General features: G+C 43.2%; 1 protein-coding gene across 4 annotated transcripts in view; it reads right to left on the reverse strand.

Moving 5' to 3' along the window:
* Positions 1 to 7,902: 7,902 nt before the first annotated feature.
* NAB1 (NGFI-A binding protein 1) overlaps positions 7,903 to 26,851 on the reverse strand; it is a 25,319-nt gene continuing 6,370 nt past the window's right edge. For 2 of the 4 annotated variants that reach the window (XM_031057291.1, XM_031057274.1), the window contains 6 exons: positions 22,054 to 22,187; positions 21,063 to 21,114; positions 15,501 to 15,611; positions 13,035 to 13,176; positions 11,682 to 11,831; positions 7,903 to 10,573 (listed from right to left, as the gene is read on the reverse strand). In XM_031057291.1, the coding sequence (XP_030913151.1) occupies positions 10,482 to 10,573; positions 11,682 to 11,831; positions 13,035 to 13,176; positions 15,501 to 15,611; positions 21,063 to 21,114; positions 22,054 to 22,187 (681 nt within the window). In that variant the 3' untranslated portion in view covers positions 7,903 to 10,481. The remainder of the gene's footprint in view (positions 10,574 to 11,681; positions 11,832 to 13,034; positions 13,177 to 15,500; positions 15,612 to 21,062; positions 21,115 to 22,053; positions 22,188 to 26,851) is intronic. The other 2 variants (XM_031057286.1, XM_005415973.2) reach the window with 2 other exon arrangements.

Raw genomic sequence — 26,851 nt, forward strand, 5'->3', positions numbered from 1 at the left:
CAGCGAGCTGTAACAGCAGCTGCCGAGGATGCTGCTGAAGGGTTTGGCACCACTGACATGTGGGCACTGCTGGTCTTGGCTCACCACCTTGATCCAACCCTTGGGTGACCAGGAGCAGCAATACATGCCTGGCAGCACAGAGTAGATCTGGCTTTAGAAATCCTGCAGATGTTTTGACTTAGGAGTGCGCATCTCATCCTGTTGAGGCACAATAAATAACTGACATGTTGTGATTAGTCACTCAATATCAATTGATGTTCACAGCCAGCTTGGATGGAGCACAGAAAGCAAAGCCCTTGCAAGGAGCCCTTGGGGAGGGGATGCACAGTCACACAGGTCATCTTTAAGGAAGAAAAAACCTTTCCCAGGTTTATTAGCTAGGCTCCATGTGCCTGCTCCATGAAGCGCACGCTTCCAGCCAAAAATGGGGAACATCACCTTGAAGCAACAAATTACAGCAAAACCCAGAGCCTCAGGACAAACGCAACCAAGAGAATGAGCAGGTCCCAGCTCTGAGGGTTTCATTCAGTCCAGAGCAGAAAACACATGGGCTGAGTTAGGCTGTGAGTCACATCCATCGATTTCCCAGCACTCCTGCCAGCAGGCTTGCCCAAGCAGGGGCTACAGCCTGCCTGCTGCTGGCTCTGGCCCCAGAACCCACCTCAGCTCTGCCTCTGAGCACTCTGCCTGCTGCAGGAGACTGAGAACAACACTCCCAGAGAGAAGCAAGGAGAATTCTGGCCACGAGCAGTGTCAGGAGAGACATCAAACAGCAGCAGCACTACAAGGGGAAGGAAGAGATTGATGGGAAGGGTGAAGAGGCAGAAGAAGCCTGGGCAGGAGTGGGTGTCTGGTCCAGGTACTGGTGACAGCACACGAAGAGGCTTTGGAGTCTGAGGAAAGCACTCTGCAAAAGGAAAAACACATTCAAGCAGCGAGGTGAAAGGTCTGGAAAAAGCGGCGAGCGAGAGAGAAGGAGTAGGAGGAAACGTGGGCGTAGAAGTAGGTGGTGCCACATAGCAAGTTTCTGATGTAGCCGGGAAAGGCATCCAGAGCTCCCAATTTCCAGGCCCACACCTTCACCAGGAGACCATCTGTGCTCTCCCAGGGGGAAGGAGCCCCTGGGTCAGGCAAGAGCGTTTTCCTCATTCTGCAGAAAATAGCAGGCGGTGCCGAGGCGCGGAACAGCGCCGCTTCCCAGGGTTCCTGCGCTGGCAGTGACGCTGTGAGCTGGGCCTGTGCCTGCAGTGCCCACTCTGTGGGAGAACTGCATCACTGCTCTGGGACCTGCCACACTCACCTGCCTCCTGAAATGATGTCCCTGCTGATGTTTTAAAAACACCAGATGATAGCTTGGTGGTTTTTCTCCCAGTGCACAGCCATACGTAATCCAATTCCTCCCTTTGGAGCACTTCAGTAAGGATTTTAGGTTGGACTTTTTTTCTGAATAAAGGTTGTCTTTCAGGAAGACAGTCATTTCCCCAGATTATGTTGAATGCAGACTAGAGCAAAGCAACCAAACAGTACAGTGGTGGGTCTCTCCGTTTTTTCTTTTTCCCTCCAGCCTTAATTGAAAGGAAAATTCTAACAATTCTGAATAGGGCTTCCTTTACCTGGTATCATTTGTTTTTGTGAGAGCAGGCAGAACACTCATCTGTTTCCCCAAGTCCTTGTCTTCAGTGCAATGCTCAGCTGCAGTGAGGGCACATCCCCATTGCATTGGCTTCATCCCCTGCAGGGCCCCATCCAGCACAGCCTTGAACACTTCCAGGGATGGGACACTCTCAGCTTCTCTGGGCAGCCTGTGCCAGAGCCTCATGGGGAACAATTCCTTCCTAATAACTAATCTAAACCTGCCCTCTGTCAGTTTGAAGCCATTACCCCTTGTCCTGTCACTACCTGCCTTTGCCAACAGCCCTCTTTAGCTTTCTGGTAGGCCCTCTTTAGGTATTGAAAGGCTGCTATAAGGCTCCTCAAAGCTTCCTCTTTTCCAGGCTGAACTAGCGCAGCCCATCTTCATTGGAGAGGTGGCCCAGCCCTTTGACCACATTTGTGGCTCTCCTCTGAACTCGTTCCATCAGGTGCACGTCCTGAGGTTTAGGTGTGCGAGATCAGGAGACTGAAATAAGGTGCAATGGTTATGAAAGTTGAGATGTAGCTCATCTACAAAGAACAAGGCACCTCTGGCAGGCCCTTCAGTTGCGCCTCACAGCACTGGGAGTGGGATCAGCAGCAAATGACACATCCAGCCCCTTCCCCAGCATGGCTGCAGAACTGCCCAGAACCCTTAACAATGCACACATTAAAGTGCTTTGCAAATACCACAGCCCATGAGGAGCAAAACACATCCCATTAATTCAACAAAAAGAGTGTAGAGCTGGGGGAGTGGTGGCTGTGCCAGCCTCACTGCCAGGCAGGGGCAGGACACAAGGAACCCAGGCAGTGTCAGTCCCTCGGTGTCCCCTGCCAGCAGCACACAGCTCCTGGGCGCACAGGGCTGCCAGGAGCTCCAGCACAGCCACAGCAAGCAGCAAACCAAATCTCCAGCCTCTCACCATCCCATGGGAACGCAAACTTTTGACACCACTGGAGAGCGCCCTTCGATGTGAGCTGTGTATTTGCATGTCTCTGCTCTCTCCCTGTGAAATGCAGGGGCCAGTTTTGCTGTGTTACCTGTAATAAACATTTAATGCCATGCAGTCAGGATCCCTTGTTTGCCCTGTAGAAAGTTTCTCTTCATGCATCAGACTCGGAGAACAAAGCCTGGACTGTTTAGCCACAGGATTTAACCACCTGTTGTAATACCTTGTTGATCTAATCTTTTGTTTTAATTAAAAGGCTTTCGGTTGGGTTTGAAGGATTTTTTCTTCCCTGCACCCAATGTCAGCTTGCCACCTGCTTCACTGGCTCTGTCTTGGCTGTGGAGTTCACATCAATCCTTTCATTGCCTCCAAAGGCATGGAAATGGATAGAAAACAAACAAATCCACCTCAGCAAGTGTCCAGCCTGAGACCCAGCACTGTCTGGCCACTGCTGGGCACAGCAAAGGGTGAAATGAAACAGCTGCCATGAGTGGGGAGCCAACAAAGCAATATGCAGAGTGTCTGCTGCTCTCCAGGCCAGCTCATCTCTATTTAAGGGAAGAAACCTTTGGGCAGCGAGATGGGATCCCAGTCCACCGACACCCAGGGGATTGCTTTGGCCACCAAGAGAAAGATGTTGGCATGACGTTGAGATGAAACTTGGTTTCAAGCACTGACATTAATTCTCCTCTGTCTCATAATTAAAACATACACAGCTACATCAGGAATCTCCTGCTGTGGATGCATACTTTAAGATGGCCACTTTGAATATCATTTTGACTTTTTTCCTCCACAGATTTAAATAAAATCCAGACTCCACCAACCAGCAGAATTAGTTTTACCCTTTTGAGTAGGTCACTTCAGAAGAGGAAAATAAGCAAATCAAAAAACAGCATTTCAGAAAATGCCCTCCCCCCCGCCACTCCCACTGCAGCCATGCACTGGTACTGCCTTCCCCAGCCAGTCACAGCAGCTCCTTGGTAAGATACACTCCATTCTCCTTCCCATTCACAACTCTTGGTTCCTATCAAGCTTCAAAAGCTTTTCTTATCCTTCTGAGGAGCACAGTGACAAGCCCTTCAAAACTGGCCACATGCCTAACACACCAAAATAATTTGAAAACTCTGTATTCACACGGTTTCTGGCACTTCACTTTTGCCAGTGCTACCAATACAGCAGCGAACCCTATGGAGCCACCTTCAGCTAACACAGCCACCACCACCTGAGAGAATGAAACATTATCCAAAAAGAGAGAAAGCAAGGCTTTGGGAATATCGAGTGGCTGCGTTTTTCCTTGCCTTTCCCCTGCTTTGGCAAGGAGGCACGTTAAAAGCCAAGACACCTTCAGTGCCACCACCACCCATAGCATCCAACACTCCCCTCTGCTTCCCTGGTGGCGGCTGCTACTGGGAAGCAGCGGGTCTGGCCAGTGGGAAAAGAGGACACAGGGAGATGGCAGCTCTGAGCCCGGCGCGCCGTGTCGCTGAGACCTGTCAGGATGTGTCACAACACGCAGCGTGTCGTGCCTCACCACTCTGTCGAGCAACAAGCCGGAAAAAAAGGGAACAAAAAAAAAAAAAGGATTCGGATCTAATACATGAGTGGGCCGGTATGTGCAAGAGAGATGAATATGAAGTAAAACATGCTGGATGCTACAGTAATAACCGGGCGCACACGGAGAGGCTGGAAGGGAGCCAGGGAGGGGAGATACGAGAGGGATGCTCTGAGCTCACTCTGTGCGTGGCGGAGAAGCTGCAGCTCCTGAATGAGTGCAAGGCGGATCCCGAGGCTGCCGTGTGGGCGTCAGGCTGACACCGCTCCACCAAAACCAGTGCGAGCCCACATCAAGCCCAGGCTGGGGCCGTGCCCCCTGCCAGGCTCAGCAGTTGGTTCACCAGACACCCAGAGTGTGGGGGGAAAGCTGGATATTGTCCTTTAAAAGTAAGGCGGTTCTTATACATGTGTCAAGTCCAGCGAACTGTGGTGCCAAGCACAGAGATGGGTGACCTCCACAGGTCTCTGCAAAACAAAGAATGTGTCCCCCAATATTTCTGTATTAAGGGTGGGACCAGCTCACTCTTCTTTTTATGGCAATGCTGAACCTAAGGGCCCCTCTGGTAGCAGCTTTGTGTCCATGCAAATCCCACTTTGGTGACCAGTGGGAGGAGAATGGAGGTCACAGGCAGGCACCCACTGCCAAGCAGCATCTCTGCCTCCATTCCCTGTCTGCCGGAGGCGGTGGGACGAAGGGCTGCCTTCCCCAGGTCCCGTGGGCGTTCACATGGCCCCTTCACAGCAGCCAGACACACATTTACGAAGAGCAGACTTCTAACGGCATGGGGATGAGTCATTACAGGGTTTCAAAATGCGTAAATATGGTCACATCCTAATTCAGTGTGTCACAACCAGCTACCCTGCATCTGCGGGTTACTCAGCTCCACAGAAACCTCGGAAATTCCTGCCCAACCTTATGATGCAAAAATTCATCTAAATTCGTGTCACTGCATGCAGAGAGTTAATGTGGTTTTTAGCGTTGTTTTTTTTTTAATTTTGGCACTGGATTTCAATGGAGGCTTATCTGCAGTGTTACAACCCAGTACTGCTATGTTTTGCATCACAAATTTACAACCGAGTAATAAGTAAACACAAGATTTTTTGGCTTGGATTTTCCAAGGTGATTAAATAATTTTCTAAATAGCTTTGAGAATGAAGCTGTCTAAAATCCCCAAGGTAATAGGAAATTGACTGCATCCCCATACACTCCATAGACATAGGAGGAATTCAGATTTACTGAGAAGTAATATAAAATATTTAAGAAAGCAAATAGAATTGAATAAAACCTCTTGCAATGTAAATTAAATCTGCCCAAACCAGCAGTGATTACCTTTGCTGCCACAGCTCCTCCAGAGACTCTCTATGAGCCCCAGGCTCCACAAGGCCCCTGCCTCACCAGCACCCATCACAGACAGTGTGCACTTCAAACAAACGTGATTTGACGACCTCCAAATATTTTTTTAACGGTCAAGAGCAGTATTTGTTGCACACTTACCCAAAGAACAGGAAGACAGGAGCATCAGGACTCAGGCTGAGTGGTGGTTTTGGAGTCAGCAGGTGTCTGGAACAACATCTGATGACCCAAAGATTTGGCAGTAGCCTGCATTAGGCCTTCCCAAGCTTTCCCACAGTGGGAAGCACCTCCAGCATCCCCCTCAGCCCTGAAGCACTGCCAGCTCACCCAGGCACGGCCAGTCAGCTGGAGCCCTGTCCTCGGCTGAGAACCACAGCCCAAAACCTGAGAACCACAGCCCAAAACCCCGTGGAGGGGCCTCGCCCTTGCCCGGGGCTGCAGGTGCAGGTGAGGGGCCGGGCAAGCAGCCCCACCTGGGGCCTTCCCTGCGGGGCCGGCCTTCATCCCAGCTCAGCCCGGCAGGGCGAGCCCAGAGCCACCGGGGGAAGGGCTCTGGGAAGCCATCCCTCCTGAGCAGCTCGAGGAAATTCATATTTCATGTTCTGCTCCTTCTCTGCCCACGGAGTTCTTTCTCGTGGTGGTGCGTAGGTGTATGTGAGGGATTTATCCTTTCCCCACTGAATCACTGCAGCACAACATCTTTTCAACCCTTCTGTACAGCACAAAAGAGCCTCTCGGCATTTCTCCTCATTTTCCTGCTTAAGGAGACAGCCAGCAAGCTCCACAGTGCGACCCACTTGCACCCCAGCTCCAGGCTGGGAACAACACGAGTCCTGCTAGCTCTGGCTGGGGGCATGTCTGGGGGGGCAGACACCGCTCCTTCTGCCAGCTGGTACCCAAGAACCATATGAGAGCATGAGAGTGCCTGGAATGATGCTGCTTGTTCAGCTGGAAAACAGCTCCACACTGAAGGGAAGGAGCAGAGCAGCGTGCACTGAGCATGCTGTGCCCCCCTCACGGCCTCAGGGGCCCAGATCCAAACCAGAGTTCCCAAATCCCAATTGCCACAGTTACAAGCCTTCTTGCCTTAACCAGGGGCTGCTGACATGCTTCCATCAGGTCTGATACTGGTGTTCTGTATGAGTTCTCTGTATTTTGAAAGGAAAATGGGGAGGAAATGAGTTCTGCAGTTGTTATCGTGGGCAGTGTCATTGCCGTGAGTGGAGGCTCAGCCACAGACGAAGGCCCTCCTGGCTCACCCTCATATCAAATGCTTATTTAGGAAAAGAGAAGAGCTTTGGCAGGTAGCCAGCAATAAAATCTAGATTTTGGCTGTACCTCCTGAAGCTTCAAGTGAGCATTAATGACCCTTGTGTAAGTTGTCCCATCCAACAGTGCTTTCCAGCCAAGGATGTCACAGCTTGGTAAGACACTGACTCTGTAGGCAGGCCTGAAGCAAACCTGTGGGCTCCAGCAGCACGGTGCCCTTCCAGCACCACTGGGTTCTCACTGAACTTCAAGCAGCCACTGCTCAGCCTACAGCAAATTAGAAAAAATAGACATCTAAAGGTTTTCCAGTTATACTTGTGTGCAGCTTGACTAAAGTGGCTTTTCCCACCCAACCTTGTAGCTTCAGCACCAGAGTGTGTAGCTGCTCCCTTCTCCTCTTTCCCAGAATAGGACAAGATTGCACTGAAGTGCAAGGTAAAAGCCAGCAAACACTGAGGCACTGGTCCAGAATTCCCATGTTTACTATCCCCTGGACTGGGAGAAGGCAGGGGGATTGCACCTACTGTGACCCCATCTGTGCTTCAAACCACTCCTGACTTCCATGCTATCTCCGCAATCTGGATGTTTTGAAAGTTTATGGAGGGGTTGTCCCCCCTGCCCCCCTGGCTTCTCTTTGAAGTTTTTGCTGCTCTTCCCTTTTTGTACCTCATCTCCCCTCCAGTTTCTGCACCCCAATAGCCTCCCAGCAGAGCTGTGGGCTGCTGCTCATAAAGCAAGTTGGGACAGGGTGGATCACCAAGGCTCCCCCATTCCCAAAGAGCACTCACACATGCCTGCCATCCCATCCTAGCAGCTCTGTGCTGTTTGCGACCCCGTGTAAATTGGAGCACACGCAAAAGCAGGAGCACAGGAGATGGGAACTCAGCACCTCAGTGCTGCAGACCCTGCTCAGGTTTTAGTTCCTCCCTCCTGCCTGGGCCCACTGAGCCCTGCAGGCTGTGCACATAATGAGGCCACCCTTAAATGAGGATTCAACCACAAGAGCAGGAAAAGGCTTCCTCCACTGAGAGCTGCAGTTGGAGGTACTCCCTCCTCCCCTATCCCCCCCAAAATTAACATCTTCTTTTAGAAAACACAATTAAAAAAAAAAAAACAAAAAGGACAAACCCTGAGGAAACTAAAGAGTTCTCACGGTGAATTTTATTTTGTAAGCAACAATATAAACATGTGAATAAAACAGGCATCATTTGCAGGGCTGGCCTTTGATCCAGAGTACCCTGGATCTAGCAGCCCTTCCCGAGGAGACAAGGGCAAGCCTTTACCTGCGACTCCAGAGGCTGGCCAGGATGCAGTCCACCAAGACCTTTGTCATGGAAAGACCAATGCTTGAGTATTTGCTATTACCAAGCGTATGTGCAATCTTGGAATGTACCTCCCACCTCCCTCACCCCAGGATAAAAAAAAAAATAAAAATCATACAGCTGCAAACCAGTAAAAAAAATTGCTTCCAGCTTATTGAGACTGAAATGGCCTGTTGGACTATAAACTGAAATATCATTCTGGAGATAACCAACTGGTTGTGACACAAAGTACTGTATTTACAACTCAAAAATATAACTGTTATAGACTTTAATTTATAGCAAATTTAATACATTAGTGTTTACAAAATAAATTCTGGACTCAACTGAAACAGCGTGCTGCTTAGCAAGTTCTTTTTCCTTCCTCTCACTTTAACTGAAGAGACCAGCAAGCTTAAGAGCTTCTTCTGTGACCCACACACAACTTTTGATGGTGTCAGATGTTGGAGAAAACCAAATGTTTCCTGCATCTCTAAAGGTTTGCTGCTTGGTACCTTCTATTGCTCAAGCTGTACAGTTCAAACCTTAAACTGTCCTTTAACAAGTTCCATACATGTCTCAGGAAAACTACTCAGGTACTAACCAGGGCACTGGTTAATGTTACAAACTGAAGAAACATCCGTACTACTAACTCACACAACAGGAAAGAGGAAATATAACTACACATTCAATCTCTTATGCCTAAACAGCAAAGCTGCAAACTCCATTGCTTAAAGTAAGATACTTCAGTAAGTGAAACAGTACCATACAGTTCAAGAAACATTTTTTTAAAAAAAAAACCAAACATTTTAATAGTATAAAAAGTTGTTTTACTGGTGTTTCTACTATAAAGCTTTGTTCCACAAATCAAGTGATAAAATAATTAGATATGTTTACAGTGATAAGAGACTGCAGTGTAGACATTTCAGCTCACATTTTGCTGAGTGTTTCAGTACAACAGAGACTGACTGGTTTGTTAATACACACCTAGGACACAGAGCAAACTGCAGACATGAAGTGCACACCTGAATAGGGAAGTTTACCCCCTGACATGGTAACTCACTTTCTTTAGCTCTCCCTTTCCCCTGCAGAACACATCGTAAGCACAAACTGTGTTCGGAAATGGAGGCATATAACTGTCCTGACTGCAGAGCAGCACAGAGGAAAGATGGATGCACATAAACACACCATGGTAAATTCCAAAGTTATATGCCAACTACTCCTCCTTAGATAAAATGACATCTTCAAAAGTGAACATGTACAAAAAATAAAAAAAAGTCAAATAAATAAAGAATACAGATGTTAATTAATCACAAACATAAAGAAACGTATTGGCATACTGTATGCAGTATACAGTATATTCATAGAATCATGTGGGCTGGACAGCACTTAGTAAGGAGTTATGTGCTGAAGACAACTCCTTTCTCTCCTCCAAAAATCTTATCGTTTCTGGATATCAGGTGCAACCTTTTACACCGATGCATAAATCCTGCACCTTATCTCATCTTTGCCACACTTGGGATGCCTTTTTTTTTTTTTTTTTAAGATCCACAGAGAAGTCCAAGAAGTTATAATGGTCTGAATGACAATTTTTGCAGCCCTGTCCATACTACTTGGTCTCTCGAGTTTCCTACCAAATGAAATTTAGTAATTGTATGGTACCTCAATCCCCAGTTTTTCCTGAGGAAATGGGAGCCAATCCATGTGGACTCTTCCATCCTCTAACTGGCATTTCCCACACTCCTGAGCTGTGTGTAGGTATTGTGCTGTGAGTGTGTTACACAAAGGCTGCTGGAACCATTGGAAGTGATGTAGCGATAGTTAAGTGTCAAGTACATCTGCTATGATACAGAATCAGGGTCTAGGTCTATCAAATGCTATATCCACATAACATTTTAAACCATGAAAATATTGTATGCATTTTCCTTTTTCTACAAATATTGTTGCAAACTTGCTGTTAATTGTGTCACGAGGTTTGCATTCCTAATTCTCCAATGATTTTTAATTCAAATGTTTAACAACCATATCTACGCTAGGTACACTGAAAGTAGACATTGAAATTTCAAGTAAAATGAACTGTAGCCACATCTACTGGACTCAATACACGTCCCGACATCTAGATTTACTTTGATAAGTTATACAAATACATAATACATTCTTAAATAATGAAGACCCACAATATTAATTTGTGAATCTTCCCATGTTATAAAACCACTTTTACAGGAATGTTTATCCACCTGTATTACTGTTTTAGTTGCAGTGTCTCTTGCTTTCCTGTTTCCACAGATTACTGTACCAGTTCTTAGGCTTTGGCTATTGAAATCTCTTATTTGAATGAGGCAACACTGGTTATTAAGGCTGGTTTTTTTTTTCTCTTGTGAAGTTTCATTCTTTCCGATGACACTGTTTTCCAGAGCAGAATGACTATCTTGTGTCTTCAGGTTCTGTTTTTATGACCTTCCTTTCAATGTTGTTAAAAGCTGAATGAGGAAAATCCTTTAATATACCAAGGCCTTCTGCATTGAGAAAAGAAGGAAAGAAAGAAGTTAAAACACTGTTTGGAAGTAAATATGTTTTGTTCTTAAATCAACAAAAAGGTCCAAGAACCACATAAATACCAACAGATGAAACAATAAATTCTGCCTCCTCCTCCTCCTGGTCTTTAACCAGCTGGGTTAGAACCACCTCAGCTACGCTGCAATGATGACAGAGTAGTATCACAGATTCACTTCAACCCCTCTGGCAGCAGAGGCTAATGGAGATGCACTCTGCACTTGCATTTTGAGAGGCAACAGGCAAAAATCCCCTATTAGAGATTTCACTAAGTGAATTAGCATTGGGATTGGGACAATCTGCAAAAGAGGTGAGCCAAGATTGCAGTATCCCAGAGTGAAACAGACAAGATTCTGCCGGGTTTTCAAAATATCTACTTTTGCACCTTGTCTTTCAAATAACCTCTTTCCCACTCCATCTTTAAAACTCAGGTGGGATTTTATTATTGCTTCTAAAGTTGTAAGAGTCTCAAGAACTCCTGGCTTTAGCTCAGTGCACTGAGCATTACACTGAAGCCACCCACAGAGATTTCACAGAAGTTTTTGGCTTTCTTCTATCAAACTTAGAGAGGGTTTCTCCCAATGCCAGAGGTAAATGACAAGACTGGCAGTGAGGAGAGGCCAGTGAATGAGAAACCCAGGTGGCAAAGACTTACTGCATGACATGCAGTTCACAGCAGAGAAACAGTGCTATGTCCTTATAAATCAAAATAAAGACATCTTCTTTATAAAAAGCCTGATTCTATTATACAGAATGAAGCCATGTCATAATCATGTTGCTGTCACTGTGATGCAGTTTAAGTATTTAACAGCAGTAATTTGGGTCAATACCAAGGACAGACACATGCCAGGACTTGATTATCTGATTCCAGCTACGGCATCTCCTAAACTTTTCCCATATAATATTCAATCTGACTCTAGATTAGCAAGTAACACTCCTCTTGGAGTTTTCTCCAAAGCCTTGATGGCATGGTTATACACAATGCATGCCAGCCTGCCTTCCTGGCTGCTTCACTCAGAGAGATGACAGAAAATAAGGAGTGGTGGGTAATTTCTCAGGGGCAGCACTAACCCGAGGACTGGGACTTTGCCTCACCGCTGGGGTAAAGCCGGATCAAGTCACCGCACAGAGATTTCCCAGCGTGCTGCTCTCCATCAAGTGAAATGTGCTGCATCTGTCTGCTTGGCAGGTTGGACATCCGGAGGTTCAGTGGTCTTTCACCTGCAAGTTGTTCAGAGTGAGACATTGATGCATTAGAAGAAAATCAGTATGAAAAAATAGATAGAGACTTAAACACATGTTAATTCTATCAGCAAAAATGCATCCTAGATTCCAGCTGCTCAGGGAAGTTTTCTAGCAAAACAGGGCTTATGTAAATATATTCCTTTGCAGACAACTTCACTGGCACTGCTAGGAAGGGACACTCGGCCAGACAAAAAAAAATTTTAAATCCCTTTATTCTGCTCAAAAATCCTCTTGAGATACAAAAATTTTCCTCTCCCACTGCACAATTTCTCTGAGATCCAAAAAATTTCCAGTTCCCCTGCACAATGGCTAAATGGCATAAAGAAGCTTGCTGGGCCAAGGAAATATGGATCCACACATCTATTCTTCATGATTACTTCTGTATCTCATTGCTTGACCAATTCACACAAATGAAAATCTGGTTTTTAACACTTACTTATATTGATTCCCTTAGTTGTCCCTCTACTTTTCAACCCCCTTAGAAAAACTAGCATTTAAAAAACAGACACAAGAACTTCTGGTTGTATTTTTTGTCTGCAACATTTTGTCTCAATTCACAACAGTAAAAAAAGTTATCTAAACAGAAATACTCAAGCAAAACAAACACTCCTAAAATTAATTCAAGACAAGGAATAGCCAGTTGGTAAATCAAAGAGAACCACAGAATTGTAAGCTTTTTGAAGAATAACAAGCCACTAAGAACATCATTAGAACATGCTTAGTGCTAAATAATTTACATAGCCAGCTCCTCAGGTTTTGTTCCTGGACTGCACAAACAGGTAAACAAAAAGGGGTACCAACTATATTACCTCCTTTATTTTCAATTTCTCAAAGCAAGAACACAAATGAAATGCAACACTCTGCTCTGTTTTCAAAACTGAAGATAAAGCTAGAGCAAAGTCCTGCTGTCAGTAACAGCAGTGCACCCAACCTCCTGCCCTCCCCACGTTATCCCTGGGGAAAGCAGTTTGCCCAGATGTACAACAGAACAGAACCCCAGTGTGCATCTGATTGCATTATTTACACAGTAAGCACTTCAGGGCAGAGAGAGATCTTGTCTTGTCCATTCAGTGCTCAGGGTTCTGTCTGAGATAAACACCACCACTGACAGAGGTTGCATAACATCAAATGTCTCTGCTGGCAGCAGCGTGTGCCTGGGAGCTATGGGAGCTACCATACCTTGTCCATCAGCATTATCTAATGACATGCCATTGGGGCTGTGCTCTTCTGAGTTCTGCCTGTAGCACCCTGTGGAAAGACGTCTCTCTAACGCTGCCTGGTTGCAGAGAAACTCCATCTGTTTTGCCATCACCTTTTCTGACTGAAATTGAAACAAAAAAAGATTTCTCTCTATATACATACATAGAGCAAGTCAAAACACGGGGAAAAACAGGATCAGATGAAAAGACTAACAGCCTAGATAGTGGTTTTTGTTGACTCATATGTACAGATGTGTGTTTTATGGTTTCTTCAAAACTATGAAGCAAACAAAATATTTTTGCACCCATAGAGATTTTCATAATGTACATCTGAGTCACTCAAGAATACTTAAAATCCAAGCTGTTGTAGCTCATCTACCCAGAAATGCAACATTAAATTCTGTTCTTCAAAAACATACAAAAATCACTTCCTGCACTTTAGGACTGCAGGTTACGTGAAGAGACTCTCAAGAGAAGCAAAGAAGAATGTCTTAATTATCCAGTTAGCTCTGTTCAAATATCTGCCTTCACAAAGTATTCCAGAAAGTATTCCAAAAGCAATGGCAACATCTGCTAAAAACTTATGCCAAGATTTCACCAGACATCTTGGAATCTTTATTTTAGGAAACAGCACTACACAAGCTTAAAAATCTGCCATTCTGAAAGTGTAGGATGACAGTATGTTTGTGGGGGATAAAGGTGTGAAATGTCTGTCTAGAAGAAGAACAAGACCTATACACCTCTAGAGAGTGGAGCTAAACAATCCAGTGCAACGTGGGAGGAAATGGCGTCTGAATGTTTGTCATTGACTTCAATGCCAAGAGAATTCTAACTTTCACTATAATCTTGTTCTTGAGAGAATGTAAATAAGCATCTTGCAAAAATAAGAAGAAAATCACAAGTCAAGAGAGTTGATTTAGAAGAGCCACAATGAACATAAGAACAGAAAGTACATGAACTTAACACATACAATTGATAGGAAAAATTGATTTCTCTTCCAGGTAATGCTGTAATTGTTTCAACTGCTACAGAGGTCTATTCATTGCAGAGCATTTCACTTTTCATGGGAGATGCTGAAAGCCCTGATTTCCCACAAAAGGCTGCTTGCTCAGCATAGTTCAATATTTTGAACATGTACAATGACAGCCTAACAGACCAGCAAACCCTGGGCTTCTCCAGCACCATGGTGACCCTGAGAGCAGGGCAATAGCATGGCCAGCATTTACATGATCTGGCTCAGAACTCATCAGGGTCTGCAGAAGAACACTGATAGCTCCAGCTCTGTCTTGGGAGGAGGGTAAAAGGAAAAACTATTTTCAAACAGTTTACTTACAAGTGTGGTTTAACTTTGCTATTCTGTCACTCCTGTTACCAACTTTTGAACTACACAGTAATTTTAAAAAAGAATAAAATATTTCTCATTCATGCCGTCTTTGTTGTCTGCTTGGGATAAAACCAGAATTTTAAACTTCAATTATGCTTCTGATCACCACAGAAAACCCTGTAGAGTTGCAGATATGTTTAAGCTTAAATTAAATCTGTAGCCCATTGTTATGTGGCAGTGACCAACAAAAACTTTAAAGCATATATAAAACAAGATCATGTAATTATTCTGTGACATCAGAACATGTGCTGTAACAGCATTTGATGTATCCCAGATTTGTGTGACTGAGCACTACTTTGCAACAGAAGGAAGTAAATGATAGGGTAACACATCCATTCTCAGAAAACAGGAAGGTAACTCCTAAATGTAATCTTACATGCAAATTTGGTGATTGCATTTGCCCAAATCAGCTATACAAAACAAATTTGTTGCAACTTAGCATCAAATCCCTCCTTGGCAAGAACTGGCAGTAGGAGATGGGTATTTTGCCTCGAGGCTGGGATACACTACAGAAAAGACAAAGAAAGAATTGGCAACCTGTCTTCATTTATACAAAGCTTTCTGTCTGCTCAAGAACACTGCACTTCCACCAGGCTAGGTGCTGTTTAGGAAGCCAATTTATCCTCTCAGATCCAGAGGTTTGCTTATTTCCTAAACACATTGGCCTTTCTTCTTGTAAGACATGTCAGCAGAGAGGACTCCAAGATCGCCTACTCTATTCCTCTCGCCTCAGAAACTTGAGCTTTCCATTTATAGCAATGGATAACGCAAGTAACACAGCACAGACTGTACCAATACTACCCTACTTGCTCCCAACAGGCAACCACAGATTTTCAAGCCTACTATGCTGCATCTTACCTCCTTGGAACTAACAAGGGCAAAGCTGTAGTACCGTGACAGAACAGTTTCGGGAGGTAAACCCAAATTAAAAATGATGCAATCACAGCTAAGCTAGGTAGCCTTTTAAAACTGATGGGAATTAATTTAGCCATCAAAACAACATCAAAACCAATGTACAAAGACACAGCCTGTATTATTCACAATCTAGTGTATTTGGTTTACCTGGGAATTAAGAGCTGTTGGGTCTTCACTCTTCCCTTTAGCCAAAGCAAGTGGCATTTTGTCTTGCTGATAGAGCGTCTGGACTGTGTCCTGGAAATCAGGATAACCATCCTATTGAGCATAAAAAGAAACCAAATCAAGAGGGACATATTACTATTTTTTCTTTACCTTCTATGTACACACAGAAGAAAAAAAAAAGCCAACCCAAAAATCACATTCCTGAACTTCTGTGAAAATTCTGGACTGCAATTTACATGTTTGTGCTGTCCACTTCATTTAAGTTTGTGCATAAAAAAACACACACAGCAACTGCTATATACCTAATGGCACAGAAAATCTCATCTCTCTCAAGTTTCAGGTGAATCCAGACTACCCTTGTTACTCACACTAAACTAGTTTACATTCAGCCTTGACAGGCAGATTTAGGCCTATGGTTTCTGTCACTTTTCAGGAATCAAGTTTATATGTAGGCAAGGATATATACTAACCTTGTGAAACTGAGAAAAGCCTCCTGAAATTCAACATATTTCACACAGAACGTACACTTGTATCACAAAATGAAATATCACCATTTCAGAAGTACAGTGGAAAATTTACAGACTATGAGAAAGCATGATTCAATAATTCTTTCAGTCTGAAATTCTTATGACATGCAAATCTTTGCTGCTGCTTGCATATGTATCAATAAAGCAAATGAAGCTCCTGTGAAAGCCTGCCAGACTCCATTACAACAATCACTGAAGCAAAGGTTCAAAATGAGGGGTTTGTCTACCTTGGTATTATGAAAGGAAAGCTTATGTGCACTAGAGGAACATCCAGATATATTTACAAAAGCACAGTATAGGTAGCTCTGTTAAAATGTGAGAGGAAGCCAGAGATCTTAAGACAGACCCAAACCTGAGAACAATGACATCTGTCACTGAGTTTGTCTCAAAAACACACTAAATTAGATATATTTGCCCTGTAGATTCCAAAGACACATACATGTCAATAATTGCATTTTTGACAACACATGGACAAAAAGGGTTACAGCCCAAGGAAAACAGAAGTGATCTTTCAGAAAAAACACAGGGAAAGGACTACAAGGTTCCCTCTACTGCAGGCTGCTTACTGACCTGCAGAGAAGGGGTCTGACCCAAGGCAGATGGCCAGGACCTCAGTGCAATGTAAGGCCATTAAACCTATTCTTTACACTCAGGGAAACACCTTAAAATCTGTCAGAATGCTGCATATTGCTTTTAAACACTGAACATACTCCCTCACAGAACAAATAAACACAACAGCTATGCAAAAACGTCACAGCCAGGTTAACTGCCACAAAGCCTCTAGCCTAAGCTGGAAACAAAGGCTTTGCAGCACATTTCCATGAGCACTGACCACTTCTATAGTTAAGACCTGAATCTGTTTGGGAGAAGAGAATGATTGTGTGTAGGAAGATGAGAAGCTGAACACACAAAACCCTATCACTCAGGATCCTATTTTTGTAACAAAACAGGTAACACAGTTCTTCACAACACATTTGTGATCACCTGCCTATACCAAACCAGGCTGTTTCCCAAAGGTGGCTCTGGCTGCCTGCTGCTGTGCTAGTCCCCCCTCAGCCAGGCAGGTAATTCCTGGAGGATGACATGTTCTGGTCACCTTCCAAGAGCCCTTCCCACTGGCTAGCTGTCCCCAATGCTCCATGGGATGAGGAGCATGCTGGACAAAGCACCAAGCTGCTCTGCCCCATGGTTGCCTGGTGGTCCTCCTGCATGCAATGCAGCATTTTTGTTTTGCCATGCTGCTGCTTAGTTGTTTTCCAAGCGGTTTTGTGCACAGATGTTCCCAGTCCCACATGTGCTTTTTCGCTCCCTCTAATGACATTTTTCCTATGAAAACAGTACCTTCTACTGCTTTTGCTGTTTTTGTGAAAAAAACAAATCCCACACTTTGGTTTTCTTTTCAGCCTTCTCAGAAATAGTGGAGGTGGGGCTTTTCTCTCCTCTTCTTCCACCCATACTGGCACCAAGAGAAGATGCTTCCTTGCAGCCTCCACTCAGGTCTCCCTGCCTGTGCCCTCTGACTCCCACTGAGCTTTGGGAAATGAGTTTTTGAAAGCTCTTCCCATCCTTCTTGATTAGATGAATGGAGACACAGACACACAAAATATTTTCTTCAGACGACAGACAGCAAGAATATTTTTAAAAACTCTCATTTTTTCCTCTCTTGGCTGTTCACTCAGACTCTGAAGGGGAACTTTGTCAACCCCAACAGTGATGAGGAGCCTCTTCCTCCACTTCTGCCTGATGTACCTGTGACTTGCTTTGCTTTCTAAGCTGGTGCCACAACAGCTCGCTGCTTTGAGTGGTGCTGGCACTGAGTCACAGAAGTTGATAAAATAAGGAGTGCCCCTGCCACACAACACCTAAGCAGGATTGATCCTTGCTCTGCAGGAGGATGGGCCATTTCCACCTTTATTTGCCTGTCCTGCTTTTTGTCCAGAGCAGATTTAGGAATTACAACTACTCCTTTATAATCTGCTCCCAAATACTAATTCACTCCCCTCCTTTTTTTGCTCCCTCCATACCTTTAGTCTGTCATTTGCCTGGAATTTTTTCCCCTTCTCCTCTTTACACTTCACTCCCACAGCTCACCCACCCACTCAACGAATAAGAGGGGGAGAGCTCACAGGGGAAGAGAAAGGCTTTTACAGGTAATTTGATGTAATTCATGGCACATTGTTTCTTTGTAATGCTTGTGCGGGTTTCATATTAATGAAAAGGATAAATTTACAATGTGGCTGCAGATTGACAGAGCTGTAGCTTGCACACACAGCTGTGCTGGCTCTGTTCAAGGATGACCTTCAGAGCCTCCCTGGAGGCTTTTTTAAGTGTTATTATATTTCAGGAAATTAACTCATGTTTTTTTTAAGTAATCTTTTACACTATGCAAACAGGCTGTGAAGTCTTTCCAAATTGAAGTCCCAGTAATTTTAGGCCACGCTTCACAGAGACATTAATGACTAGTAGTTAAAGGAATGGTGAATCAAAATACAGAGTTCAGCCTTAAAACAGAAAGGCAAAATGACTCTTCTCAAAAAAAAAAAAAAAAAAAAGGAAAAAGGAAGACCAGAAAAGAGCTAGTTATAACAACAAAAAATATACGCCATGTTCAGGTCCTTTCTGTATTTTCATGATAGTGAGCAAACAGATCCACCATGAAGCATTACAACTCCAAAAGCAGTGTAAGGAATTACCCAGAACAGAAGGACAAATCTGCATTTGCTACCATTTTCCTTTTTACTTTCACCTTTCCAAAAAAACCCAAACCAAAACATAACCAAAAAAATCCCTGAACATATTACTAAAAAAAGGACTTTTTACTTTTTTTTTTAAAAATGCAAGCACCAGGATCAAAACAGCAGTGATCTACTATGTCATACTGCATCTTTTTTACATGTCATTGGAGTAAAGCCCAACAGTGTACCTCAAATCTAAAATGCACTGAAATAATGCTTTACTCCTCCTTAGGACACTCCCAAAGTTGTGAGAAAAAACACATTTCTACCGATAACAATATGGGTAATTTCAAAATTGATAATGCTATGCTATCAGATTGAAGATTTAATTCAATTTAATTTTCAACTTCTTATTTTGGGAAAATGACCTATTTCTGAAATAGTCATTTGTACAATTAGGACATGAAATTTTCACAAGCATTTTACAATATAACTGGTAATAAAACAAGAACCAAGTAAATATCCTTTCTCAGAATTATTGAACTATAAAGGGTATAAAAGAAACAGGCCTTCCAGACTTTTAAGATATCACCATGCAGAAAATAGGAGAATACACATCCCCTAAGGCTGTCTGGATATCCTGCTCTCCAGAAAACCTTGAGTTTCAGCTTGTATTTTTTCAAGGTTTTAATTTTACGCTTTTTTTCAATGAAGATCCTGTAAAAAACAGCACCTCCCTTGCAGTGTGTCATTTTAGACACTTGCTCATCATCAATTATTACTGAATGAAGGAAGAACTGTCTAATGCTGAAATCCAAGTCATTGAAATACTACTTCAAGCAGAGGAGTGGCAGCTCCCCACCAGCTCTTACAAATTAGGGCTGGACTGAACAAAAGAGAGGAGACTCAAGCAACCATCCTGCAACATGGTGGTCAAGGCTGTTGATAAAGATGAAGCTGGATAAAATCATTTAATGTAGCTTTTCCCTGCTCTATTTGTGGGTCAAAGAACAAGCAGAGGTCAAAAGCAAATCCTGACACACAAAAATGACATTGCTGACTTATCAAAGCTACCAGTGAATCCTCATTGCACGTGTATATTTTGCACTACATAAACTCAAAACTACAACTTAATATGGACTGATGGAATTCTACAACTAAGATGAACTCCTCTATACCTGTTCAAAACTGCCTTTTTAAAACTAACTGCTCTCACCAGGGTTTTCCTCACAGGAAAAGCCTTTGTACAGGTGAAAGCACTGCAGTACTGAAAAAAAAATTAAAGCCTTACCACATACAGTGCATCATTTATCACAGAATGCATTGCATATGAGAAACACATTTCAGAACGTGTTGCAATTTTCCTCTACAGTTAGAGAATACATCACCTATCTGTGTCACATACAAATCTAGCTCATATTCTAATACACATTTAACCTACACCTTTTTGAGTAGATAGTACAATAAAAAACACCCACAATGCTAAGGATAAATTAGATACCCACGTAACAGTGAAACAGTAATTTGTTTAAAATACAAATTATAAAGAAAGATCTGCTATTCTTATGAGGTAATATAAATGTACATTTTACTTTTTCTTTTTTTTTTTTTTTGTTAAAAGTAACTTTAAAAAGGCCTCAAATTTACCTTCCAGCAATGGTAACTGAAGAAAAAGTAAACTACATATGTGCTGCTCCAGCACTCTTAAAAAAGAAACTCCCAGCATCTCCCTAAGCAACATCTTGTGCAAGTGTATACATGAGCCATGTATACATGCATTTGACACAAAACTCATTACAAAAAGCTGTAATTTAATGGCACAACCTTTTGTCTTGAGATATACTACTTTTATTCAATATGATCTGTGTCCTAATTTATGGCTCAGTCAGAGATGGCTAATATTCTGCCATCAGTCCTTATCCAGAACTCTGTATTTTGGACATGATCAACAGCTGACTCCAGTGAATTAGGCAAACCCCACCTCACGCTGACTGAAAAGCAGCAGGCCTTATGGGAAGACATCTCCTACAGTGCTTGAGCTTATTCCACCACAGGAAGTCAGTCAGTCCCATTCCTCCCCTCCTACTCACTCTGAGTGCAAAACACTGAGAGTATCTTTACCATTAAACAAATCCTACTCTTTACCCCTGCTCCTACAGGTTTCTCCATCAAACACTTACAATTTACAGAGACACTGGTGATGTTTTCCCACCCTCTCTCTCTCATACCCATCAACTGTCTATCAAATGTTTTTCTGACAAATTTCTTTAAGACAGATCCCTTCAAAACAAAACCGAATTTCAGCACACACAGGTCAAAATACAGAAGTCACATTACTGTACCTCTATCTTGATTCTCTTTGGTGACAGCTCATCCCTTTCTCCACATTTAGATCTACAAGAGAAGACACACATATGATCAGTAAACAGCACATTAACCCCAATCACCAATAGTAACTAAAAGGAGTCAAGGTAAAAAAACAGCTCAGGGAAGAACAAGATGCACAAAAAAAGCCTCCAGTTCAATTTGACCTGGCAGTGAAAGTCATTCAAGTATAGAGGAACACAAGTATTTTGTGTTGCCTTCAGAAGCATCAAAACACTCATGGCCTCTTCCTTCCAAAGAGGAAGGAAAGCACAGAGAATTACAGAAATGCCCTTGGCACTGCTCATCCAGAACGACTGTATATTTATATGAATCTCTATGGAAGAAAGGGGAGCAAAGGAAAACTTTCTAGAAGGGTAGCAAAATGTGTTTTGAAACGATATTACATTACAGGCAAGGGAATCAGCATTTAAAAATCTAAAGAAAGTATCAAGATATTCCATCATACTTACTAATGCTAAGGTTTTAATTGTATTTAAAAGCTGTTAAGCCTTTGTCACCATTTCATAACAGCAGTTCGTTTGACAGAACAGTAACAACTGAAACTAGGACTCAGCTTCAGTTCCTTTAAAGGAAGCTTGTAAGCCACTCCCCTTGACCTTATCTTTTTGGCTAACAAGCCAAATCTGTGTATAGAAAAAAGGAAATTGATGCATTGAGCATCTCTGGCTACTCTGCCAATTTACATTAACCTCAAAACACACTAATGCCTCAAATGCTTGAAATACCAGCCTCTCAGATGCCTCTTAATGTGCACTATCCTCGAAATACTTGCAAAACTAGAGAGCAAATAAAAAGGTAACTCAAGACAGCTGAATCTTATCAGTCTATAAGCTTCGGGACTAACTGAAGAGCAAGAAGGAAGCGTCTCCAGTGCTTCAGAAGAAATGCTATCAGCCTGCTTAGTTCCCCAAAAGAAAAGACCCTCCTAGCTAAGGAAAGCCTTACTTGGTGGTCCTGTAGGTGTACTTGTAGGTGACCTCCCGAGAGATCTGCCGGGCGAGGGCGAAGAGCTCATCCCTCCTGGTCAGCAAGGCGTTGTCTTTCACACACAGCTGGGCAGCTGCTTCATTTACTGTTAGCTGCAAATCAAACACACAGGCACTCAGGATTTTGCACAATTTCACCCACTGTACTTGTAAAAGTACCTCTTCTGAAATAATAAAGAATTTTGATCACAAGTAAAATCATCTATAATTGTACACTAAACCCTGGAGGGTTTCTGCAGTTTGTTTATACCCCTTAGTAAACCAGGTAACCTCTTTGGGAAGAGGAAAGATATGAATGTAGCTGGTTCATAAAGTAAAACATTATTGTAAGACTATCTCAATGTGCACCACTTTTGCTTCATCCCAGCACTAATTAAATCTCAGGATAAAACAGTAGCTCTGAACGTTCACAGTGTTTGGCTCCCAAAGCCTGGCTTACAGGGAATACTATTTTTATAAACGCAATATGCCCAGGACTTGGGGGAAAAAAAAAACAACCACCCTGACAGTGTGGGTACAGATGGCTTTCCCTTGTGAATACAGAATAAATTCTGTAGAAGGTGATGGTTTAAGAAACGATTAAACTTTTTTTAGCTATGTTTCTCACCCTCGTGTTTGTGAAGACTATCTTCAGACATGAATCAAATGTAACTTGTTTCAAGGATGTTTTCCTGAGCCTGCCAGGACACATTTCTAGTGCCTCTGCTGCTGGCAAAAGATTCACAAAGAAGTGGGGGGGGGGAGGAGGAAAAGCCTGAAATTGAAGCTCCAAATGGCTTTGCAATCCTCTTCAGAAACCTATAGGAAGTTGTGATACTGTCAGGAATTATATCAGCTTAAAAATACTGCTGTCCAAGAAGCCTATGGTCAGCACTATGGACACAACATTATTAATACCATGAGACACAAATCGAGATGCTGGACAGGCTATTCCAAGCTCCTTCCACAGCAAAGCAGGGCTTGAAGAGGCTTTCTCACTTTTTCCTCAGCTGAAGAGCAGCCAGAACGTGTAATGTGGCATAACAGCAAGAGACCAAGAGAGAATACTACAGGTGTTTTTATCAAGTGCCCACAGCTCTTTCTACCATTTTACTTTTAGAAATTAAGCTGCTTTGAACAGGCTTGGCTTCTGGCAAAGGAGCACAGCTGCTTTGGAGCTACTGTCAACAGTATATCCTGTACGTGTCCCAGGCTGGTGAATATTGCAGAGCAGCTTGGTTTCCACAGCACAGTCAGCACATCCATGATGGATGGAGACGTGCCATCCCCGACCCTGCCCTGGCAGCACCAGGAGCAGCCATGCAGGCGGCACAGCACACGTGTGACCTCAGACACCAAACCTGCTGCTCCCACAGACCAGCAGGTCTGCACTTACAGCTTGGGAGAAGGACAAGAACTCCCCCCCGACCCCTGCCACCCTGCAGGGTCACCTGTGAATTAAAGCAGAGGCCAGAAGCTCAACCAGATTGCTGCACACTCCATCCCTGAAGGATGGAAGCTGTCACAGGACATGAACAACATACAGCCACGCTGTCCTTCACCATGGGGCTTGGTGGCATCCAAACTATCAAACATTTATTTTGCCCAATGTGACACCTGTTCTCCAGGACGGTTGAGAAAACAAAAAACATGTATTAAGAAGAGCTGAGATTCTTCTCTCAACAGCCTGTGCAGTATTTCTAGTAAAACCTCACAAAGAACTGCTGCTCCTAATATTTCAGAAGCAATTTTTCTTGTGTTTAGCCTAAAAGCCTCTGATCTCAGTAGGGCACTTCCTATGGCATCTAAATGTTAATCGGAGCACAAACTTGTATTTAACAGGTGAACTAGATATGTTGCCTGATCCTTTAGTCTCTGTACAGACAAAAACCCCAAATCCCACAGAGATCAGATGTACAAGGGCTTAACCTGAACAGGTTACTATGTTCATACAATACAAGGTACTTAAAAAACCAAACTATTACCCCTTAGATGGGAGCAGCTGTTCCACAATGTCTGTCTTTCCAGAAAAAAACACAATGGGAAAAAAGACACAATATAAGATTAATACAACACCGATTAAAATAATTACCATCCAAAGCAGGCATTAATTTCTGTAACACTGATAGCTATTACTTTGCCAAGGATGAATAATACAGCTAATGCTTACAAAATAATTTGAGATTTTTTTATCCCTCCAAGTGTTGAAAGGTTGCAAAGAGCTGAAATGACTGAAAATGCTTTGGGTAGTTGTAGGCAAATGCTGTTTATCCTAATATGTGAGAAAAGCCAAATGTTTATTTGCTTGTTTTTCCTGGTTTCTCTTTCAGGTCACATTCAGACTTACTGAATTGAAGTGCATCATGGCTTTCTGCCTTTTCAGGAGGCATAATACTGCAGATACAAAGCACTGCATGCCTAAAAATAAAGAATGTTTGCTGGAAGCCTTAAGGATATAGAGCAGCACAGAACCATACAGGAGAGGGATGTGTATATTTCCATCTGATGGGGTTCACAGACTCCTCCACTAGAAACCACATAATTAAATACCAAGCCCTACTGTTTTGGTGAGTCAGCAAAAGAAAAGGAAGAAACCTAGCTAGACAAAATTCATTGCTTGTTTTTCTAATTCCACTGAACTGGAATTTTTTTGCCTTTTATAGGTGCTGAGACAAAGACTGAAAAATTAAAATGCAGATGACAAACTTGACTCAATTTTGCAGGGGCCACTGAGTTCAGGGGCATGCCTTATACTCATCCCTCCTCCAGTCCAACTTTAAACATTAAGTGCTCTCTGTGTTTGAAAAGCTGTGTAACACTGAAACAATGGGATGGATTAAGGACAGCATGTTTATTAGTTTTGGAACGCCTTTGGAAGATTTTATGTCAGATTAATGCTTTATGCAAATACTCCTACCAGGAGCACACACTTCCAAACCAGCCCAGTGTCTGCAGCTCTCACAGGCCTCTAATGGCTGCTCCAGCCCTCTGAGACACTTCAGTGCTCATTCTGGAACAAAATATTCTCACTAATTCACCACTAATAATTCTACCATGTTGATCTTAATTTGCATCCAACTCCCCTCTGCTTGAGGAGCCAGAGGTACCCAAATCTTTACATTAAAAAGCTAACCATTACTTAAGCTTTCTAAATTCACAGTGAAGTTTATTCAGCTGTTCCCTGCCAGCTGCAAGGAGAAACCTTGAACTGTGAGGCAGAATGACAGCTCTGGAACGTATTAACACGTGCAGAAAAACAGTCTCTGGACCTGCAGAAACTTACCTCCCTGGTTGTTTAAGGTCCTTCCCTCTACGCAGCAAATTCCTTAAGCCATCAGAACCAAAAACACACCAAGACTGAGTTTACGAAAGGCAAACTCTGGTTTAGCAGATTTTAAACAAAAAAAAATTGGTCTTATTGCTGCCATTTATTTTCTGCCTTAAACAGAAAATAAAGACAAAACTGTTCAAGGCAAAACTTTGTGAAATCCAGCCTCTTTAAGCCAACAGTAAACTAATTACAAGCAAATTCTTCTTGCTTGCATGTGTGCAGTTCCCATCAAGTTCAGTGAGGCCCCACATGCGTAAGTGAGGCATAAGTCAACCACAGACTCCTTTGATCTTGTGCCCTTAATCACAATAGCGATAGAAATATTTCCTAAAGCCAAACCATGCTCTCATTCCATTTTTAAACGTGGTTTTTACAATGATGTAGTAAAGATCTGTAGTGCAATACTAAAAAATAAAAAATGAACAAGGCAGAGCAGTTGTCCTTTCTTCCAGTTCACTGCTATCCCGCTCCTTCAATTACTACCCCAGGGTTCATCCCCCCAGTTTTGCAGAGCCACTCCTGAGCCTACACAAAAGGTGCCCCTGGAGCCCACCTTCTAGTACACTGCTGGATGCCAGAAAACTATCCTACAAGTAGTAGTCTGCCCAGATTTCAGAGCATTTTCTGCAGTTGCTACCCCAGAGAGAGGCTGTGAAAGCACACAGCCACACGTTGGTGTACACCTCAACTGCCTCCATCCTCAGGTGAGGAGAACCCCCTTTCTCTGCATCCTGAATCTGCAGCCATGTATACAGGGCATCTACACAATTAATCCTTTCAAATCCTGCCTCCATCTCATACACAGCTTGTTCTTTTACGAGGGAGACTTCCACAAGGTCAGGGGAGTAAGATGAGATGTCATCTTGTACAGTGGATGAATTCACAGATTATAAGTGTTTGACATAAAGCCACAGAGCACATAAGTGTAAGCTGCAAAGCTGCACAGCTAGAACGGTGTGGTTGGAATGTGGCTGACTACTGTGGAAGTGTCTCCCCAGTCTGCAGTAAAGCCCTTCTCAAGTCACTGCCGGTGATGTGCAGTTGCCTTATAAATGTAAATATGTAAACAAAAATGTAAAGAAATACGCCTTGTTTCCTTCTGCCCTTCTACTCAGAAGCATAAAGAGAACTCAGTCTTATGCTACGGATCACACACCTACAAAACTTCTTCTTGAAGCAAAAAAAGGCTAAAGCCAGTACAGTTTTTTTGGCACTCCTGTAACATAAACACTGCCTTTCCTTTTGGGAGCTAAGCCTTACATGCCAAATTTTAAATCCAACTGAAATTTTGCAATCACTGTTAACTGTGAAAATGCTGATGCAGCATTCATATCAACAGCGTTTTGGCAGAGCTCTGAATTAATGTTTGTTCTCCTCTTGTACAGTACTTTGGCACTAGGAAACGACTCCCCACACAGACACACCTATTGCGTTACAACACATGCAG

The sequence above is a fragment of the Geospiza fortis genome, unplaced genomic scaffold, assembly GCF_000277835.1.
Source record: "Geospiza fortis unplaced genomic scaffold, GeoFor_1.0 scaffold112, whole genome shotgun sequence".
Lineage (NCBI taxonomy): Eukaryota > Metazoa > Chordata > Aves > Passeriformes > Thraupidae > Geospiza > Geospiza fortis.